Genomic DNA, 14,379 nt, shown 5'->3' with positions numbered 1-14,379 from the left:
TTTGAATCCATGTTTAGAATAATTAAGAATTTATTCACAGATACATCAATGTCCGTTGTAAGAATCAAGACAATGATGATAACATAATGATAAAAACTATATAAAAACTAGAACGACATAGAATGTAACGAATATAACGATAAAAACTAACGCAACACGAACAGTGATCAACACCACAATGAATAGAAATGAGATGTTGGAGCACGTCTTTCAAACTTCATCTCGTTGTTATTGCCATGTCAAATGTATGTTCTTGTTTAATTGAGTAAAAAGTAAAAGCAAACATTCACATTGTTTACATCTAGTTAAAAAAAAAACAAATCAAAGTATTAAGCATATAGGAGTTGGTTGATCGATAATATTGATTACAATGACAATGACAATAATATGATGAAAGCAATGCACAGATGGTACGTTGTTCACGAAATGAATGATATATGTAAGTATATAAATATATACAAATATATATGTATAAGATATATGTATATAAATTAATATTACTGTGTACAACAATCTTCACATACATCTGCACTACTTATGCCGAGTGCTCTCTTGTGTGTGCGTGTGTGTGTGTGTGTGTGTGTGTGTGTGTGTGTGTGTGTATTTGGACTTTTTCGTTAAAGAAGACGTACAGCACGGATATAATCATATTAACAGGAACCCGTTTTGTACGTGAGAGTATATCCGCACTGAGTGATAATTAGGTTTGTATAAAGAATCCCGGGTCAACAAAGAAAGAGGTGTAGCATGCGATTAGTCCTAGACTGGAGCTAGGTCAGCATTAGTCGGCCGATAGATCCAACTTAATCCCTGCCAATAACACCCAGCAGTCACTAAGGAATTTTTATGTTGTCTTCGAGGTGTCAAAATCCTTGAATGTGTTTATTGTCAGATAAACAAAAGTTTGTATGAAGAATACTACTGTATATTTCATATCGTTCCGATGTCTTTTCAAGCAGAACTTGTTTCACAGACACTTCTTTTTTTGTAGGTGAAATATCTCTTCTCTACAATAGGAGAAGAAAAGCAAACATCTTTTTGTAATACAGAGGCCGACACACAATGAATTTGGTCTTTCATAACAAAAATTCGATTCACCCAATCTATACACTTCATGCGTACAAGCATGCAGAAAAGCAAGTTTGATGGTCTATTCACTACTACTCCTTCCCTTCCAACCTCAAAGCTTGTGAAAATGTAATTCCTATTAAGAAAATCTATATCGGAAAAGTCCTTCGACGGCACTTGCCTATCTATCGCTTAACCTTCGATTCCTCCAGAACTGTTGCTGTCTAATCATAACAATCACATATTCGGCAAGCTGTTACGGATTGTAAAGTTACCCAGTGAAGAGAAGAAAAGAAAAAGTACCCAAAAGACTGTATACTTCTAACATATATGATATAAATATATACGATCATTACATTCTATTGTGTCCTTTTATTTTGATTCTGCGCAGCACAGGCAGAAAAAGACACTACAACAACAGCACTTTTGTTCTCCAGTCTTAATCCAAACCACTTGCGGAGAATGTGGAAAAAATCTTTCCGGTTTCAAAGTCGACTGAAAGTGAGTGAAACGGTGAAATTAAGAATTTGCATGAAATTAAAGTGAATTAAAGTAAGACACAACTCTATTTTTTACTATTAATTGTTCATTTGTGACCCTGCATCGCAAAACCAACAAAAAGTCGCCAGACATTGATTTGAAGTTACGGACAGATTCTGAAAGAGCAGATTCTAAGCTTTAAAATGATGTATAACTTAAATTCAATGGACTCTCCTAACCTACCTAAATACTGGAAAGAAAGCACACACTCTGAAAAAGTGTGAACGAAGAAAAGAGGCTCTGAAGTACAGGGTCTATTCAAGCGCTTAATCTTTCACCAAGCCGCGCTACGCGTGCCGTAGCTGCGTAATGAAAGGGACAAAACACAGAATGTCAATTACCGGAGCAACATCAATGAAGGGATTATCAAATTAAGCTGAAATTGTTGTATTAACACATTCTGTCCATGATTAATGCCAACTTTTAAAGCAGCATTATTATCATTTCAAAAGTTATTAGACGTGAAAGTGAAGGGTGTACAAAGGATTTCAGGAAACGAAAGGGGGACTCTAAGACATACCTGATCATTCTATTCTCCCCCTAAAAGGGGTAGTAGAAAAACTGCTAAAAATACTTTTTCCCATTTGTGTTATGATCCCAAACTAAAGAATAATGTAGAAGAAAGATAGCTCTTTCAGAAAATATGAAAAACTCAAGATTGGCCTAATGACCCATTTCACCTGTTTTGAGTCCCCACGTAAAATCAAGAGTTGCGACTTTTTGTTTGTTTTGTAATGCACAGTCAATTCAATTCAATCATAGTTTATTTCCAATCAACGAAAATCAAAAACATAGAACAATGTATACATGTCATTAAATGATATTGTTCAAACGCTTGCAAAAGATTCATGTAATATACGAGACAAATTATAGAACAACATATATGTACAATAATAAAGAGGAACACTGTACAAATACTACGTGGGCGAGCGGAAAATAAATTCGATCATGGAAAATAGTGATCCACTAAAAAGCAAAGCTTGTCGAACGTGGATCGCTAGATAAATAATGAGTGAATGATATACTATTCTATAACAATATACATGTAGTTATTTTGAGGTACACAGGTCGGGAAAAAAATATAGAATACCAATGCTATAGTGCCCGGACACTGTTCATTGAACCATGTGTACCGGGAAAATATGACAAGGACAATACATTCGTACACACATTCAATTACCCACACGCATATACACTGTTGGACGCGAGACAGTACCGAGAGGAGAGAAGACGGTAACAATACAAGTCTACGAAGAACAATAGACAGGAAAGGACAATAGACAAATCACAGGACAATAGACAAATCACATTTGATTTCATTGCATCTACATGTATTTCCACAATTTGAGGAAATAAAAAACCCACCATCAAGGGGCAAACAATTTACAACTTAACAGGGGCCATCAAAGCATTATCTAATGCACAATACGCTCGGATGCACCCTTCATAAGTACAAGACATTATTATTATTATTATTATTATTATTGAAAGGTATTTATTGAATAACATCTCTTGCAGCCAGGAGGCTGAATTGCAGACATCTTACAATTAAGGATCATCATGAATACATTCAAATATACAAGCATACATTAAAAATATTAACTATTGCACAATAAAGTTAACTTTTACCATTAACAAAACAAAATCAATTATACAATAACCATTATTCATATCTCTGTTCTTGTTTGCTTTGTTTAAACAAATAGCCTTGCTAAAAAACAACTTTCTTTTCATATACTTATCTTCTTTTTCTTCATTTTCTCTTCCCCTCCCCCCCCCCCCCCTCCTTATAAACTTCACCATCCTCTTCTTCTCTTTCCCTCCTTCAACCTCTTCTTATTCCCCAAAATTATCCCTATCATAATCATACATATTTTTCATCATAAAAGTTAAAATACCATTTACTCTCTATTACGAAATATCAATCAACATTACATTCATCAAAATATACTATTGCAATGTGTTGTACAAAACACTGGAATTCATATCAATAAAATACAAAACTTCGTATTTCACATGACACAGAACAGAGGAACATAATATGACAATTAAACTAAGCTAGAAAGTCTGTTTAAGACTAAACAATTCTGGCAGGTGAGAAAAATTTGAAGTAAAATCAGAAAAAAAATAAATGAATGGAGGGCCCATAATCAAACACATCATTTCAAAGAGAGAGAGAGAAAGAAAGAAAAAAACCTTAACAGAGGTGAATTTACGTGTGGTTTTTAGCAAAATTGAATGTTTTATCGAAGAGAGAAAGATTCGCCGTGCCTGCAAAAGAAATAAAACACAGAATGCGTGGGCGTCATGACTTTCAATAAAATATCGATTACATTCTTCTCTGTTAAAAAGATATATAAAAAACAAAAAATCAGAATCAAATCAACACACTTGAAAAAACTTTCAGACCTTGCACATATGGAAACAAAATCAGTTGATATCTAATTTTCATAAATAATCTCTTGTTCATACAAATCACCCGACTAACCACAACTTTTTTTTTCATCTACTCTTCTTCTTCTTCTCTTTCCCCTCCTTATCAACTTTGCCATCCTCTTCTTCACTTTCCCTCCTTCAACTTCTTCTTATTCCCTTAAATTATTATCATCATAATCAGACATTTTTTCATCATAACAAATAAACTCCCATTTATTTGTACTGTCTATTACAAAACTTCAATCAAAAGTCAGGTATTGCATTCATCAAAAATATACTATCATTCTACAAAACACTAAATTCATATCAATAAAATTGTTCAAAATACAAAACTTCATATTATTTCACATGACACATAACAGAGGAACATAATGTGGCAATCAAACTGAAATCAGGAAGTCTGCTTAAGATTGAGAAATTCAGACGGGTGAAACGAAAAATTGAGATAGAATCAGACATTAGTATGGCGTCCGTTATTTTCTGAGAGGCATTAGCCCAGTTTGATTTCCTTTTCTTTTCTTTTTTCGTACATGTGTATGCTCTGGGTTTGTTTTTCAGTGTGCAAAGTGGGGTGGGCTTTCTTCTCTGTAGAGGCCGAATAGAATAGATAAAGAGGCTGGAGCTGGCCAGGAGTGAGAGTGACATTCCATAAATCACATATTCTATTGAGTATTATACAAACGTATTAAAGAAGGAAGGGGGCTATTCTTCATCCTGTTTGTTCTAGAGAAAAAATCAGGTATTTTTTGAGAATGTCTTAAAAGTCTTTCATTTCTTGGTTTCTGAGGTAAATAGCTCTTGAATTGATCAGTATTGTTCAGGGTTTTTTGTATGAAGTTCAAACACAACATCTTTCTCCTTTCCTGAAGGGTGATCATGCCCAACTGAGCGAGCATATCACAGTAAGTACTGTACTGGCAACCGAAGATGATGCGGAGGGCTCTTTTTTGTATCTTTTCGATGTTTTCACATTGCTTTTGCGTAATACCGCTGTGCCACACCGGGGTTCCATATTCAAGCACTGGGCGAATGTAACCTTCATAGATGGTCAACATATCGCGGGATGGTAAACAATGGCACTTTAGCACACGGAGCATATGGAGCTTCCTACTGGCACGTTTCAACATGTCATTAATATGGGACTCCCATTTGAGGTCGCTTTGGATGAGAATTCCGAGAAGTTTGATGGTTTTAACAGACTCGATCTGATGATCTCCTAGTAATACAGGTAGCAATGGTGGCATGTTTCTCATGAAATTAATTTCCATTGTCGTGCACTTCATAGGGTTTAATTTTATCATGTTAGCATCAGACCAATTTGCCAAATACGAGACAGCCGCTTGCATCTCAGATTGGTCATTCCCAGAGCGGCATTCCACCAGCGTCATATCATCAACATACTTGTAGGACCGAATAGGTAGTAGAGGCTTTGCGTCATTTATCATAGCAAGGAATATGATAGGGCCCAAACGTGTTCCTTGGGGGACACCTGCATTGAGAGATGCCCAGTCGGACAAAGATCCTCTGTAGCGCACACATTGCTGACGTCCAGAGAGAAAGCTTGCAATCCATGGTATTATACACGGGCGGACTCCCATCTGGACGAGCTTCGTTATTGCTGTTGTGTGGTCTATCCGGTCAAAGGCCTTTGTGAAGTCGGTGACCACTAGGGTAAACGACGATTTTGATTTCTCAGCATTAACATAGATGTTGTGCAACACATTGATGATGCAATGCGAAGTTGACAGGTTCTTTCTGTTGCCAAATTGCATGGGGTCCAAATTGGGTGCCATATCGCTCATCACCCATTTCGCTACGAAACCTTCTGCAACCTTGGCAATGTGGTCAGTGAGGGAAACTGGACGGAGTTTCTCGAGGGACGGTGGAGTCGTTTTCGGAACGGGGATCACAATTGCGCGTTTCCAAACGTTCGGCACAACACCTTCCTGGATAGATGTATTTATTATGTGTGCAAGTGGTGTGGATAATTCATAGGAAAATTCACGTAGAAACCGGGAGGAAATATTATCAGGGCCACCAGCAACGTTTCTTTTAATTCTCGAAAGTGCTTTTTGAACATCCCAGGGATAGATATCAGGACACCGTTCACACGCCGGTAGGAACGCAGGAAGGTGCTCCGAAGTCAGTGGGTCAAACGAATTTATTACAGACACGAAGTGATCATTTATAGCACTGGCGATCAATCCGGTATCTTCAGAATCCAGTCCAGGAATTGAGATCAAAGGTTCATCCCGCCTTCCTCCTGTCATGATCCGAATCTGTCGATACCAAGCAGCTGGATTGGATCTTTTCAGCCGTTGTACGCGAGTGGAGTAGTAATCAGATTTTGCAATCGCGATCATTCTCTTCACTCTGTTACGCAAACGTTTCCAGCCATCAACGCGGTTAAGAAGGAAGGCAGCTTGCCGACGGTGAATCAATGATTTGATCTCACCTGTTATCCATGGTTTGTCACGAGGATGCACTTTGTTTTTACGAAGAGGGAAATGCGTGTTGATTGTCTCGAGCAGCCTGTCATAGAAAGCGATGCACTGATCGTTGACGTCATTACTCAGGAAAACTTCTGGCCAATCGTATGAGCTAATCCATCGGCCGAAGGAACATATTGCGCTTGTTGGCATCGGTCTATTGAAGACAGTCTTTGTTGCATTAGATCTCACCCGGGGGCCTTTCGGCATCCATAACAAAGCAGCATGGTCGGAAAGCCCTACAGGCGATTGAAGTTGCACACTGTTGTACAAGTTGCTGATGTTACTTATTATTTTGTCCAATGTGCGATCACCTCTCGTTGGGTTATCTACGACCTGTTTGAAGCGGTTGTCGAGGAGTAAAGGTTGCAGATTGAGTCGATTGAAATCACCTAGTACGATGAAGCCGGCATCTGGGTGTTTTGTTGTCAGTAGATCGATGGTAGACTGAAGATGGTCTAAAAGTTGGGTGGCTAATATGTTGTCCGGCTGAGGGTAATAGACAACAGCGCAGAAGATGCATGAGACTTCTCGGGGCAGACGTTTCGGACGAACCCGAATCCATACCACTTCAAGGCTGTCAGGAACTGACACGTCCTCTGGCTGCAAGGGATGAAGATCGTGTTTAATATACAGTGCCACACCTCCGCCAGACATTCATAAATTCTCTCTATATATATGTGTGTGTGTGTGTGCACTGTATATATAAATATATATATATATATATATATATATATATATATAAGTAACAAAACTGCAACAAACTTCATGCTGTATTCACCAACGGTTTATTTCTTTACACCGTTGGTGAATACAGCATGAACTTTGTTGCAGTTTTGTTACTTATCTTTTTATCTTGCCAACACGTGGACTACTTTATCAACGCACATTTATATATATATATATATATATATATATATATATATATATTATATGTATATATGTATACATTATATATGACCGTGCATCACAAAACAAACAAAAAGTCGCACCCCTTGATTGTACGTGAGGACTCAAAACAGGTGAAATGGGTCAACTAAGTCAATCTCGAGTTTTTCATATTTTCTGTAAGAGCTATCTTTCTTTTACATTATTCTCTAGTTTGAGATCATAACACGAATTGGAAAGTGTGTTTTCTGCAGTTTATCTACAATGCCTCTTTGAGGGAGATTAGAATGATCAGGTATGTACAGATTAGCGGCACCTTTTCATTTCTTGTACCTTTGTGCACTCTTCAATTTCAAGTCTAATAACTTTTGAAATGATAATGCTACTGCTTTGAAAGTTAGCTTTAATCAAGGACAGAATGTGTTAATATACAATGCTCAATTTCAGCTCAATCTGATAATCCCTTCATTGTTGTTGCTCCGGTGGTTGACACCCTGTGTTTTGTCCCTTTCATCACAGCTAGCGCCTTGGTGAAAGATTAAGCACTTGAATAGACCCATGTACTTCAGAATCTGCCCTTAACTAAAAAAAAAAAAAAAAAAAAAAACATGTCTGACAACTTTTTGTTGGTTTTGTGGTGCAGGGTCACATAAGTAATATATATACATATATATATATATATATATATATGTATAATATATATATATATATATATATATATATATATATATATATAATCCGTAATAGGCGATTGAGGAAGAAGCAAAGATCGATGACTTTTGTCAAAACGGCACTCCCCGGCCTGAAAAGAAACGAAGAAAATAATTAACTGACAGTTGACATTTTCGAAAGTGAGACAAAACAAACAAAATTGTTATGACGATAAACAACAACAAACAAACGAACAAATAAACAAACAAACAGAGGAGTAAAAGGTAAAGAGTAATCGGACAAAAAGCAAGAAACCTAATTCATCTTATAGGACCCCGGCCGGCGGGATCCATGACTCTTGCACAGCACATCACTCTTGAACGGGTTGCCTGTACTTACCTCAAATTTCTCTGACAATGTTGTGTTCCACAATTCCCACTTTGTCATTACGTGTAATTTGAACAAAAAGATCTTTCTGCTAATACAGAAAAAAATGAAAAACAGATTGGTAAGCTAAAGGCAGAGATTTTATACATTTGCGCATTCATTATTTTTCATATTATGAAGTAATTGTGGAACATGGAGAGAAAGAGAGAGGGAGAGAGAAAGAAAGAAAAAAGGAGGGAGGCCAAAAAGGAGTAATTTATCTGGAACCATGAACATGAAGTCGACTCCCGTTTTACCAGGTTTGCCCAGTTGCCTCAATAGAGTAAATTTATTCAAACGGAACATAACTACCTGGACACAACCTTTCAACTATCCTATCTCTATGCAGTCATCCCCCCCCCCCCTCCTATTCCCCTTCTGATGTGTAATATTATGTTATGCTACGGGGGCTGCACGCAAATCAAGCCACGCTTATGCTGTAGCCCCTCTGTATTATTCATTGTTGTATGTTTTGTTGTACTCTTGCTGTACATTGTACAAAGGCAATGAAGAAGAAAATGCAACTTATATTTATGTTTGTATATGAATGTGTATGTACAATGATGATAAAGAAACCAATAAATCAAATCAAATCAAAAATCAAATCAAATTAATAACATTATAGAATTTAAAATCTTCATAAAAAAGTTCTATTGGTCACATCAATAAAGAATATGCAAATTTATTGGAACAGAAATGGGGGTGATGAAATTTTCGTGACTGTATTCCTAACATGTAAAATAAAATAACGGGTGTAAACATAATAGTATCCTTTGCAACAAATTTCAATAGATTTAACAATGATATCGTCTTTTGTAGTAATTAGCTTATAGAATGTACATTATTGCCCAAAGGAAGATGATTCTTTAAAGTGTTTAAAATGTATACCATCCACAAGGACAGTTATACTGGCGCAATGACACTTATATCGACTTGTCTCATAACACGATGCAAGGTGTATCGACGATGATTGGTTAAAATTTGTACGTGACTGCTAAAACAAGGCAAAACAAAACAAAAAACAAAACGCGTGAACATGCTACGCAGACGTACTATGTGTGTGGCACGGGGAAAGCGTGGTTCCGCAACACATTAAAATGTCGGCTGTCGCCCGGATCCCGAGGAATGAAGCTTTCATTAAGCTACGTAAGACACTAATCATATTTACCAAGTCAAAATCGTTCAACATTTAATAAGTGGTTGATCAATGCTACAGACCTATATTGATAATAATGGTAATGATGAATATGAGGAAAGTAATGGTCAGATGGTTGCGCACGGTACACTTATTTGCATATAATATTATGAAATTATATGCCTTTATGTATGTATAATATACATGTATTATATATATATATATATATATATATACATAATTTATATTATATAAATATGTAATACACACACACACAGATATATATATATATGTATATATATATATATATATATATATATATATATATATATATACATAGCAATAATAAAGTCACAACAGAGGAATGCAGGGAATGCATTAATAGCCAATCTTGATTTTTTTTTATTCAATCTTGGATTATTCATTAAATCAAGATTGGCTATTAATGCATTCCCTGCATTCCTCTGTTGTGACTTTATTATTGCTATTTCTAGTACTGCCAATACGCGGAACAACTACAATATATATATACATGTATATATATCATGACGTAATATGCAATGTGTGTAAATGAGAACACCGTGCACAACCATCTGCACCTGCAATACTTATGGTGTGCGTGTGTGTTTGTGTGATGTATTTGGACAATCTCATTGATACTGTTTGTCTATCGAAGACGCACATCACGGGCATACAGCAGTACAGTATGTACAGGAATCTGTCTTGTTCGTTTAACGAGTAGGCCTATATGAGTAATTAGTGTTGTATTGATCCTTAATACCTCTAGCTGAGCATTCTTACCCAGATTACACGAATGAAAACTTGATTCATGCCACGTACGTGTGTACGAGTAATAAACCCAACAATCGTCCATCTAAGCTTAAGAAGGGATATGATTATAAACTATCCTGGAGCTACAATTCTCTCACCATTTTGCCTCCACCCTAAAGCCACTCGGTGCCTTAGTCTCATCACCTTGATCATTTGGCAGTGTTCCACTTCTGGCCAACCAAATCGTTTGCCAACATGAATACCACGATTACGTAACTGGTATGTTGGCTGTTTGTGTTCCTTTTCCCATTATCTGCTCGCCTTGCGAGCAGCAAAGAGTAACATAATATCACAGTGGGGATTACTCTATAAGCAGAATCCATTGTATTGACGTTTCCGAGTATCTTTTGAACTCTCTTCACTGTATCAAGATGAAGACATCAGCCTTGCCTCTTTATCTGTGGTCGAGAAAATCTCGCCTTATTCCGCCATATACCTGCGATAGTGTTCGGATTCTGACATAGGTGCAAAGACATACAAAATATAACAAAATGTATCTTACAACCTTTATGAGAGCTTCACTGAACGTCTGCTTGTTCTTACTATGTGGCTGCATTCCTTCGGAAACGGCCAAGATTCTCCTGTCAGGAGGTTTCGGCGACGGAAGCCATTTCCTTTCGTTGGTACCCCTGGGAAAGACTCTGGCAAGCAGAGGCCACGATGTGAAATACATGGTAGCTGACGCGTATCTCGAGCCCGCCGCCAAACTTGCCAACTCCAGCCTCATCAATTTTGAGGTCTTCCACTTGCCCGGACTGAAGGAGCAGGTGGATGATAGCCATGCCCGTCTGTGCGACATCGCTTTCGCCGACTCCAAATTATCAGAGATGATGCGCTTGCTCCATCTTCTTAGTACCATTAACCACGACGCATGTGAGGCTGTGATGATGGACGAGGAGCTACTCACACGTCTGAGCGAGTATGACGGTTTCGTCGTTGACGTTGTATGGGTTTGTGGAGTTTACGTAAAATCATACTTGGAGAGGCACAGGGGCACAAAAGATGTACCTGTTGTGGTTCTGGCTCCGATGACACCCATTCCGTACATCTTTGAGGAAGCAGGTTCCCCCTTTGTGCCTTCCTACCAACCAGTGAGCCTACTGAAAACCATGCATTCTTCCTCCATGTCGTTCATCGAGAGGTGTAGAAATGTCTTTGCCTACCTATCATTCGTTTTCATGTTCGACGAAATGGTATTCCGTGAACCTTTCGCCGACTTGGTGTCTAGGTATGACCTGCATAGTGATCTAACGTCTACAATAAGTAATCATGTCGATCTATACTTTATCAACTCTGATTTCTCAGTGGAGTTCCCATTTGCGCTGATGCCAAATATTATACCAGTTGGCGGCCTAACATCCAGACCAGCAAACTCTCTGGACAATGATTTGGAAGAGTTCATGATGAGTTCAGGACATCATGGGGTCATTATATTCTCTCTTGGTTCATACTTTGCCAAAATCACGTCGACACGTCCGAAGTTTATCAACATGTTTATAGAGGCGTTCAGTCTACTGCCCCAGAAAATAATTTTTCAACTGAAGGAACTCCCTCCGAGTGAACTACCGGACAACATCATGGCGTTACCGTGGTTACCCCTCAACGATCTCCTTGGACACCCGAAAACGCGGGTTCTTTTATACCATGGCGGTAATAACGCCTTCTACGAAGCCCTTTACCACGGCGTCCCTCTCGTTGTCGTGCCCCTAGGTGGCGACCAGCACGATGTCGGCGTGAGAGTGTTGAACAGCGGTCTCGGCACCCTAATAGACATGGACAGACTCAGTCCGGACCACATCGTTGAGCAGCTGGAGGAGGTGCTATCTAACCCTGCTTATCAAGCTACCGCCAGGCGACTGTCTGCAATCTTTCGAGACCGACCAATGAGCCCCGCCGATACTGCCGCATTTTGGGTCGAGCACGTGATCAAACATGGCGGTGACCACCTGCGTCCTCGGACTCAAAGCATGTCTTTCTTCCAGATTTACATGATTGACATATTGTGTGCTGCGATTTCGTGTTCCATTCTGCTCTGCTGTGGAATTAGGAGCTGTTTTAGTTACTCCTGTCGCTTGGCAAAGATCAAGCCCAAACAAGAATGATTACCTAATATACATAATTATATGTTGCTCACTTGGGTCACTATAGAAATAACCTAACAACATGCAAATGTATTCTAAAAGTCAAGCAGTGCAATTTTGGCAATAGCTATTACTCATTTCTGACATAACATTTATGTTTTGCAACAAAACTGTATTCAAATATTTTACCTATAAGAAAACCCAGCAAAAACTAAAGCAAGACACCCACACACACACACAATCAAACAATATCTACAGTTTAACAGTACCACATAAAGGCATGTCAAAGCAAAATCATGTCATTGTAAAATTTTCGGGGACATCATTGACTCAAGACTTCTGATCCTTACTGCCTTAGAAGTTCAATGATGGCCAGTTAGTGGAAACGGATGGAAAGGTCTCAACTGTTCTGATGTTCTTGCATTATGGGGTATTGTAAATTAATATAATAATATAGTTCTTTCCTGGTTTTTGTGTACACTTTTAACATAGGACATTGGAGATTGAGATGTTGGCATACAAAGAACCCCACAGAAAATTGTATTGTGAGAGAGTGTTGAAGCTCGGACGACGAAGATGTATATTATTTAGAGTTGTATGAAAAAGTTTACTGATGTTATAATCTTATCGCTTTAACTTTTTGGGTAATTCCTCTCGAAATGTGCCAGAATATACATTGGAATGGTGATTATGGTTTTCTTTCTTTCTTTCTTTTTTACGGTTTTGTAAATCACTCGATAGCTCTTTTCGGCCAGTTTTCGTGTACATTTTCACATAGGAAATTGGAAATTGAGATTTTGACATACATAAGGAAGCGCAGAAAATTGAATTGTGAAAGAGCGACGAAGCTCGGATGTCGAAGATGTCATACAATCTAGAGTTTTATGAAAGAGTTTACTGATGTTATAGTCTCATTGCTTTAACTGTTTGGGTAATACCCCGAAATTTGCTAGAATATTTGAGAATGGTGATTGCTGGTTCTGAAAAAGTAAGTTTGTACATACGTAGTTATGTTTTAAATATTATGATGAGCTATGTGGAATAATAAGGTTCAATTTGAGTAATGATCCGTCTGCATTAATTTGATAGGAGGAATGGGTTTCCATTAACTTCACGCCAAAGGCGCATCGGTTGACGATTTCTCATAGCATAGATATTATCTGTCCATATTATGCTCGATTACTTTAGCAACAAGTAAATGCTGTGATTTTCTTATGGTTTGTACAGGGTGGAACACAACACAGGTTACGATGCCCTTGCAAATCATCCATGCTATACATAATCATTATATTCCATTTCGAACTCGCTTAAATATCAACATGAATACGCGCTGTTTATGCTTTAATATACGTCTGTCATGATGCTAGTCTCTATTCACTTGTAAAAGACTAAGCTATGGGGATATACTGAATCACGTCAAATTTTCCCCTTTATTGGCAAGATAAGCTTTCAAAGCCTCTCGCATTGTATGTCGGATTAATTTGTTCTGAAACATTCCAGTCACTTTGGTATACTGCTGTAAGTAATCCAGAGCCGACAAAGGAAGAGGTGTAGCCTGTGATTAGTCTCAGACTGAAGCAAGGTCAGGATTAGTTGGCCGATAGTTCCTACTTAATCCTTGCCAAGAACACTCAGGAGGCATCCTATTTTCTTGTTGTTATTGATGTTTCAAATCCTTACGAATATAGATTACGGGATAAACAATTTGTGTGTGTATTAAAGGTGATTTTTTTTTCAGACATTTTTACTAAATTCGTCCATGGCATGGTTCAAATATCTCTTCTGTGAGTGACATGACATCGGATTTTTTTATTCCTGCGACAATTGCTCCAGT

General features: G+C 37.9%; 1 protein-coding gene across 1 annotated transcript; it reads left to right on the top strand.

Annotated features, from left to right (window-relative positions):
• Positions 1-10,955: 10,955 nt before the first annotated feature.
• LOC139736687 (UDP-glucuronosyltransferase 2B1-like) lies at positions 10,956-12,566 on the top strand. The gene has a single exon (XM_071647436.1). It carries the CDS (start codon positions 10,956-10,958, stop codon positions 12,564-12,566), a length of 1,611 nt encoding a protein of 536 aa, XP_071503537.1.
• Positions 12,567-14,379: the final 1,813 nt, after the last annotated feature.

This window comes from Diadema antillarum, unplaced genomic scaffold, assembly GCF_040938485.1.
Source record: "Diadema antillarum isolate AM-2024a unplaced genomic scaffold, OU_Dant_1.0 seq00000662_RagTag, whole genome shotgun sequence".
Classification (NCBI taxonomy): domain Eukaryota; kingdom Metazoa; phylum Echinodermata; class Echinoidea; order Diadematoida; family Diadematidae; genus Diadema; species Diadema antillarum.
The sequence above is the reverse complement of the archived record's forward strand: the minus strand, read 5'-3'. Positions and strand labels throughout refer to the sequence as shown.